Here is a 9,048-nt window from a genome sequence, read left to right as displayed (position 1 = left end):
GAAATAGTAAGCACTCCCTCAGCCCCATATTTTTTCAACAAATGCATGCTCATAAGACCCTTCCATTAAATAATGGTTTTTGCTTTCAAGGACTCTATTTTGCTGTGGAGTGTGTGGTCAGGGTCCTCAAGATAAGCTTTAATGTCCTCGTCAAAATATTCCCATGCACCATCGGATTTGGGAGTTCCGATCTGGCTGGTCAAAATCATGAGTATTTTCTTGTGAAAAATACAAGCATGTGGAATTTCTCTAGATAGTAAAATGAGTGCAGTCATCCACAAACAGATTATGAACCTCCATCATCAATCAAAATAAGAAGGTAGAGAAAATGAAAAGTGAGAGAGGAAGGGAGGGAGGGATGGAGGGGGAGAGAGAGAGAGGCAGGAGTTCATTCCCTTCCTTCCAGACAACCATTTTAATTTTTGAGTAAATTTGTTATTTTCTTATGCAATACACATGTTCTCATTTATGTGGTAGTTTAGAATTAAATATAAAGTATACTTACCCTTTCTGTTAAGTAAGAAATTGTACTTAACTGACCTACAGATAGTTACTGTCTGAAGAGAATTAAGGATATAACATCTTATCACATGGGTGAAAGATTCAAAAGGAATTTGATAAATGGGGCAAGTGTAATTTGGAGAAGCAATGAATTCAAAGAAACTTTTTAGTTTTGAAAATATGCATGAAGCTAAAGTTGACATACCCCATCCACTTCTGTCAGCAGCATCACGGCATTCTACTGTAAATCTCGACAAGTGACTACGGACTTCTCCAACAGTTTCTATCTGTTTCTTCGCCAGTGAAGAACTAATTTCTACTGAGCTGCAATTAATAGAAATATTCTTTAACAGAGAAGGACATGCTTTACCAGGAATGAAAAGGGCCATTTACCCAATGATTATCATGGCTATCCAATGTCTTGGGAGGGGTAGATTGGATGTAGAGTAGACCTAACCTTAGGCATTTCTTTTGCACAAAGTAGCCACTCTTAGACTCAAACATGCTTTGTCATGCTTGTCAGACAAAGATTTTTCCATTGCACCAAGCAATGGCCACTATATATGAGTAAAGAATATAAAAAAAAAATATTATAGCTGGGCAAAGAATTTAGAAATAAATACATGGGTTCAAAATCAATTTTGCAAAGATGTTACTGGTGTTAACTCCACCAATGGAGAATGAGAAATGCATTTTCTAAGTTAAATTAAGAGAATTGTCCACAGATTTAGTAATATAATTTCGGTGAGAAAAAATCTCCACAATACTTGAAACTTTGAATTCCTGAGAAGCTGTTGCTTCCATGTATTTAAACCATGGTATTTCCAATACGTGAAGATCAAATTTATCAGTGCTTTTCTGAAAGTGTACAACCCGAGAACAGATACAGAGCCTGTTTTAAGTAGATAGTGTCATGAAGCACCTGTCTGGTCCTATTTCTAATATTCAAGGCTTTGCTCCTTTGACAAGCCTCGGATTGGCATCAAGTGAATTAAATGGGCAAGCCTAATAAAAGCATAAAAAGGTTTAATTTGCTAAGTAAACAAAGGTACAAGTTATTCACATACGTGTAAGTCATATTATTGTAAACTCTTGCAGGTGCGTTCAACATTATGTAATCCATAATGCCCTTCGCACAGGTTCCCGATCCACCTCCAATTTCATATATCTGAGTAAACATGGTAGAAAGATCAAAGTCATTGTCTAGATACAATGAGCCAATGAAGTGAAGGATGGGATAATGTGACCTTTTGATGAATGAAGGTAAAAATATAACCTAGATATATGGCACTTTTAATACATCAGTACATGCAGAACAATTAAAGAACCAGGCAGGAAAAAAAGATAAGACAATATGCTTAGACCTATCTTATAGAAGTACAGAACATCTATGCTATCAAATGCCAAATTTGCCGCTTTGTCAAAATGATAAGTTCAAAATATGGAATCAAAACTGAAACAAATATGAAGATCCAGTTATAACCAACACAATTAAGAAAGTAAAATCTTCATTAAGTTAGGTGCTTACCTGTAAAGGAATTGAGAGGTTAGCAGTACGCATTATCGCTTCTGCAATCCCGTGGGCATACCAGGGCTGCACAAAAGATGTATGAAATGAGAAACATGATCTATGGTTTCTACTGTATTTCTTCTGATTTGTCTGGCTTGCTATCATTCATTCATTTGTACAGTCCCTCTCTGTATTTGGACTGGTTATTTTCTGTTGATGATGACGATGATCTTAGAGTTTCTTGTTCTATGAAGTAGGGGTGATCATGGGCCAGGCCAGGCTGGGTTATCACCAATTATAAGGGCTTTAAGCTAGGCCCAGGCCCGGATCAGCTTGCACACCAGACCTAGATTGCAAGCCCAAGCCAGGCCCTACACGGGCCTGGGCCAGGCTTACGCGCTTTCCAAGCCTAATGAGTAAAGACTTTAAGCCTATGAAATCAAATAATAAAATTTAATTTATTTAAAATTCTAAATTAAGTAATATGTAAATTTAATACATACAAAAAAAATACACAAGCCAAAGTTAAATTTGGCTGGCTAGGCTTTAGGCCTATGGCACAAAAAACAAGGCATGAGCCTGACTTAATTGTTAGACTTGAATTGGCTTGGGTTATCTATCCTTTTATAGAGGAAGGCAAGGCCTTCATTCTCATTATTGAGCAATGTGGGACTTGGAACAACACTAAATAATTAGTGCAACCAATGAGTGTTTTTCCAAGTCCCACATTGGTTAGGGAATGAGAATGAAGGCTTTGCCTTCACCTATATAAGGTTTTGCTTAGGAGGACAATTCTCATACTTGAATTTACTCAATTGTTGACATGTGTTGATACATTTCAATTCATAAATATTTATTTATATGTTAAAATAAAATGTAAAACTTTTATATTTAAAATAAAATAATAAACATATATATATATATATATTGTGGGCCAGGGCCGGGCTGTACACAAAAATCTGGGCCCAAGCCCAGAAATTTGTGGGCTGGGTTTCAGGGCCAGGCCAAGAATGATCAGCCCTAGAAAGAAGCAATTATATTCCAAAGAGTAAACACCATTTAGCTTCATTAACTATCTATGGTGAAACAACAAAACTCCAAGGTGATCAGAAATACTCTAAGATCAGCCAGAACAGGTTTCTCTAGAAGGCACCACAATCTTATGGAATTTGCTTTTCTAGAGCCTATAGAAAGAAAGCACCATACTTTCGGAGAAATGATTCTCTTGTAAGTTTTAACAAGGCAATGGGGAAAAATATAGAGACTAAACTACAATGCCAGTCCTATGTTCTAAAAGAATTCATGGGAATTACCTAGAGCACATTCAGAACCAAGTGAGACAAAATCATCGATGATGGGTTTCTTGTACACTTATAGAGTTAAACAAAACTTTTGCATGGCCAGATTGGTATACGAAATCTCTTTTTATTTCTTTACTTTTTTCTGCTTTTCACTCTTAGGCTGTGTTTGGTTTACAGGAAAAGGTAAGGAAAGGAAGGGAAACATATAAAAGCCTTGTATAGGCTTCTCTACCATTTCCTTCAAGCCAAACACAGCCTTAACGTATATCTATTTTTAAGTAGTGAGAAAAGGTTAGGTTTCATCGTTTTAGGTAAAACAAATAACAAATAATGATAATAATAATAATACTACAAAAAGGTTTAGTTAAATGAATCAGAAAATTTTTTAACAAATAGCCATGTTATGATTAATCAATTTACTTGAGGTTCATTTTAGAGTTTATATATTTTATCTTATCATATTTTGATATACATCATTTCTTTCTCAGTTTTTTTTTTTTTTTTTTTGATCAATAACTCACAACTTTCATTAAAAAAGGAGAAATAGATACAGATTTAGGGGAGATAACCTCTCTTAACTCTCCCACCCAAAGATAAAATAACAAAGAGAATAAAATTAGAAGAGAGCACAGAACAAGGAATCCTTAGCTACCCCTTGTTTGGCTAACCCATCGGCAACGGAGTTAGCACTCCTTTTAACCCAGTTCAGCTTCACTTCAATATCCTTAGTCAACCATTTATATTTCCTCTTCTCATTGTTGTAGTTCCAAAAACTAGCAGTATCATCTTTCAGCCAGTCAACTACCAATTTAGAATCTCCCTCTATAACCAGTTTGGTGATATTCAGTTCATTAGCCCTTTGAGTTCCTTCAAGAACAGCTGAAACAGAGAGAATCACTCATATTGGCCCCGAAAAAAGAGCAATTACCACACTCTCCTCATTTCTTAGAACATCCTCCATACCTGAAGGACCTCTGTGAAATCCCTATTCGATTCTAGGTTAAAGTAGAGAAGAAGAAGAGGAGAAGAAGAGAAAGAAGAAGAGAAAGAAGAAGAAGAAGAGAAGAAGAAGGGTTCGGCCAGATTAGGAGAAATCAGTCCACCTCTAGCCGACCCACTTGTATTTATCTCCAATAACATAGTTACAAGAAAGACCATATTGTCCCTCATAAGTGATGGGATACATAACTTAAACTTAAACAAAATAGACCTTTCACTCTCAGATAGATAAACCCAAATGACCAAAATACCCCTGATTTGTGTATTCTAACACTCCCCCTCAAGCTGGAGAGTATATGTCATATAGTCCCAGCTTGTCACAAATATAATCTACTCTGCCCCAAGACAATCCCTTTGTAAAGAGATCTGCCCACTGATTTCCTGAGCTCACATGAGATGTGGTTATCACTCCACTTTTCACTTTCTCTCTCACAAAGTGACAATCGACCTCAATATGTTTGGTTCTCTCATGGAAGACTGGGTTGGAAGAGATGTGAACAGCAGGTTGGTCATCACAGTATAGTCTCATGAGTTTGTCAACCGAGAACCCCATCTCTTGTAACAAGTTCTTCAACCATACTAGTTCACATGTGGTATGAGCTATAGCTCTGTACTCAGCTTCTGCGGTACTCCTTGCCACCACTGTTTGTTTCTTGCTCTTCCAAGTTACAAGATTGCCACCAAGGAAGGTACAATACCCCATAGTTGATCTCCTGTCTGATATAGAACCAACCCAATCAACATTTGTATACCCTACTATTTCAAGAGTCCCTCCACTTCGGTATAGCAAACCACGACCTAGAGCACCCTTCAGGTACCTAACTATCTGCTTTCCACTGAGGAATCTGAGGATGTTGCATAAACTGACTCACCATACTCACAGCAAATGATATATCTGGTCGGGTAATAGTCAAATAATTCAACTTTCCCACCAACATCCTGTATCTTCCAGGATCATCAAACTCTTCACCTACATCAACACTCAACTTGACATTAAGTTCCATAGGAGTCTCTACCGGTTTAGCACCTAACAGTCCTGTTTCTTCAAGTAGGTCAAGAACATATTTTCTGTCATAAGTTAATTCCATGCCTTGACCTTGCAACTTCCATTCCCAGGAAGTATTTCAGCTTACCCAAATCTTTCGTATTGAAGTGGTCCTGTAGGAATTTCTTCAGCCTGTCACTCACAGTTATGACAATATCATCCACATACACCACTAGCAAGATTTTCCCATCTTTTGAGTCATGGCTGAACACAAAATGGTCTACCTGACATTGTTTCATCCCAAATTCTTTCATTACTTCACTGAACCTCCCAAACCATGCGCGTGAAGATTGTTTCAGTCCATAATTTGCCTTTTTGAGTCTACAAACCTTACCATCCTCCCCCTGAGCAACAAACCCGGGCGGTTGCTCCATATACACTTCCTCAATGAAATCACCATGTAGGAGAGCATTTTTAATGTCCAGTTGCACAAGAAGCCAATCATACATAACAGCTAATGAAATCAACACCCGAACTGAACCAATTTTAGCCACAGGAGAAAATGTCTCCATATATTCCACACCATACAGATGAGAATAGCCCTTGGCCACTAACCTGGTCTTCAATCGCTCCACACTGCCATCTGGAAGATACTTCACTGTGTAGACCCACTTACACCCAATAGCATGCTTACCGGGAAGAAGAGCAGTAAGTTCAGTTCCCACGTGTGATTGTGTTGTAGAGCAGAGAGTTCCTCTTCCATGGCTTGTTGCCACCCTGGGGAGGTAAGGGCTTCCTGGACAGTCTTGGGAATGGAAACAGATGATAGCAATGATATAAAGTTGCGATGAGAAGCAGAAAGGTGAGCAGCTGAAATATAGTGTGAAATAGGATGAGAAGTACAAGTGCATTTACCTTTCCGCAGGACAATAGGAAGATCAAGGTCTAAGGGAGAAGAAGCAATGACAGGAACTGTCGATGAGGGCTGAATTGGAGGAGAGGCCGGTGCTCTTCTGTGAGTATACACGTGTTTGATTGGTGGCCTCTCAGTAGTAACTGGCATGGGAGGTGAATCTGCAACTGGAATGGGAACCACGGGAAGGGGATCCGCAACAAGGACAGAAAGAAGAACTACGGAGGAAGGAGAAGAAACCACAGTATCCGAGAAAAAAGGAACTGATTCAAAGAAGCTAACATCGGAACACACAAATGACTTATGGAAGTTAGGGTTATGGCACTTATACCCTTTCTGAGTCCTTGAGTAGCCAATGAAGATACACTTAGTAGCTCGTGCATCTAACTTGTCTAAACCAGGCCCCAAGTTTTGAACAAAACAAACAAATCCAAAGACTCTTGGGGTGAGAGGAAACAGAGACAATGTGGGAAACAACACCGAGAAGGGGGATTGACTTCCAAGGATGGACATGGGCATCTGATTGATGAGAAAACAAGATGTGAAGACAGCATCACTCCAAAAATGCTTTGGGATATTCATATTAAGCATCAAAGACCGAGCAGCTTCAAGGAGATGCCGATTTTTCCGTTCAGCCACATCGTTCTGTTGTGGGGTGTAAGCACAAGAAGTTTGATGAATTATCTCATGGTGCTCCAAGTATTGCTGAAATGGTATTGAGGTGTACTCTTTGGCATTATCGGAGCGAAGAATTTTAATACGAACACCAAATTGGGTACGTATTTCAACATAAAATTTTTGAAAAATAGAAAACACTTCACTGCGATCTTTCATAAGATAAATCCATGTCATCCTTGAAAAGTCATCAACAAAAATTACAAAATACTTATAGCCATTGTATGACATCACTTTGATCGGACCCCAGACATCAGAATGAACTAAAGAAAAAGGACTCGAGACACGACTATCAACTCTTGGACTAAAAGAGACTCTATGATGTTTCCCAAGCTGACATGACTCACAATCCAAAGATGATAGATAACTCAAAGAATGAACCATCAACTTCAGAGCCTTGAGAGAATGATGACCAAATCTGCAGTGCCATTGAAGAGGAGTAAGAGAAATCTAAAAAGCTACTGGAGGGCCACCACCATCAAGGTAACTCAAAGAAAGAACCATCAACTTCAGAGCCTTGAGAGAATGATGACCAAGTCTACAGTGCCATTGAAGAGGAGTAAGAGAAATCTAAAAAGCTACTGGAGGGCCACCACCATCAAGGTAATACAATCCACCTACCTCATGCCCTCCACCAATCTTCATCCCCGTCTTGAGATCTTGAAACACACAAGAAGAGGGATAAAAGGTTATGGAACAATTAAGTGACTTGGTTAATCTACTAACAGACATAAGGTTAGTTGAAAAACAGTCCTAGAAGTATGGGACTGTGCTAGAAAACCAGAAAAACTAACAAGAGAAGATTAGAGAAGAAGAGAGAGAGAGAGAGAGAACTGTGGCAAGAAGAGTTAGAGGATGAGGAGTTCGAACTTAACCTCCCTCTAACACTCTAATACTCTTTTATTTAAGTTAATCCTTGATAAATTACAGAGAGGCCATTGAGTGGGCAAAAAAATACAAAAACAGAACACTATAGAGTATGGGCCCAGAATAAGGCCCATAACAGAGAGAAACATAACATAACATGAAGTGACAATCTATGGGCCATTCGGCCCATCTCCTCTACACTCCCCCTCAAGTTGAGCATAGATGTTAATCATGCCCAACTTGCCAGTGTCATGATGAAGCCTTGCCTTGGAAATGCCCTTGGTGAGAAAGTCTGCCAATTGTCCTTCAGAAGTAATGAATGAAAGACACACTTCTCCGGAGGAGACTCTTTCTCGAATGAAGTGTCGATCAACTTCAATATGTTTGGTTCGACCATGTTGTACCGATTTGTGAGCAATGTTGATGGCAGCCTGATTATCACAGTACAACATCATGGGTTTGTCATGATCAATCCCAAGTTCCTCCATTAAGGACCTTAGCCACAACAATTCCGAGACTCCATGTGCCATGGCTCTATACTCTGCTTCTGCGGAGGATCGGGCCACAACATATTGTTTCTTACTCCTCCAAGAGACAACATTACCAGCCACCAGACTGCAATACCCTGAAGTAGATCTTCTATCATCAATATTTCCAGCCCAATCAGCATCAGTATAGGCTTCAAGTTTCAGATGACCATGCTTGGTAAATAGAATTCCTTTCCCTGGAGAGCTTTTCATATATCACAAAATCAGTTCTGCTGCTGCCATATGAGTATCTCTAGGAGCATGCATGAACTAGCTAATGCAACTGACAGCATACGCAATATCTGGCCTAGTCATGCATAGGTACAGAAGCTTTCCAAGAAGTCTCTGAAAAACCCCTTTGTCTTCCAACAAAGTTCCATCCGAAGCTGAAAGTTTGTGACTCATATCAATGGGAGTTGCAGTTGGTCTTGCACCCAGTTTTCCAGTTTCAGACAACAAATCAAGAACATATTTCCTTTGGGAAATAAGAATCCCATCCTTGGATCTGGCAACTTCTATGCCAAGGAAGTATCTCAACTCCCCCATATCCTTAATCTCAAATTCTGTACAGAGGAAAGACTTAAGGGCCAGAATGCCCGAGGCATCATCACCAGTCACTATAATGTCATCAACATACACAATGAGATACACTGCTAGAGATCTACTTTTCTTCACAAACAGAGTATGATCTGACTGTGTCTAAACATAGCCGAATTTAACAAGTGCAGCTCTAAATCTCTCAAACCAGGCTCTAGGAGATTGTTTGAGAC

At 39.1% G+C, this 9,048-nt stretch overlaps 1 protein-coding gene across 1 annotated transcript in view; it reads right to left on the bottom strand.

Moving 5' to 3' along the window:
- The window catches only part of LOC148874752 (NADH dehydrogenase ubiquinone complex I, assembly factor-like protein (DUF185)), an 84,574-nt gene that overhangs the window by 56,542 nt on the left and 18,984 nt on the right, over positions 1–9,048 (bottom strand). Inside the window, exons 5-7 of the mRNA XM_088965379.1 lie at positions 2,030–2,095; positions 1,569–1,669; positions 707–825 (exon numbers count right to left, since the gene is read on the bottom strand). Coding sequence (XP_088821505.1) covers positions 707–825; positions 1,569–1,669; positions 2,030–2,095 — 286 coding nt within the window. The remainder of the gene's footprint in view (positions 1–706; positions 826–1,568; positions 1,670–2,029; positions 2,096–9,048) is intronic.

Source organism: Nelumbo lutea, chromosome 1 (genome assembly GCF_056320005.1).
Source record: "Nelumbo lutea isolate HS-2025 chromosome 1, American lotus-T2T, whole genome shotgun sequence".
Lineage (NCBI taxonomy): Eukaryota > Viridiplantae > Streptophyta > Magnoliopsida > Proteales > Nelumbonaceae > Nelumbo > Nelumbo lutea.
Note: the sequence above shows the minus strand (reverse complement) of the source record. Positions and strands in the feature narration are given on the sequence as shown.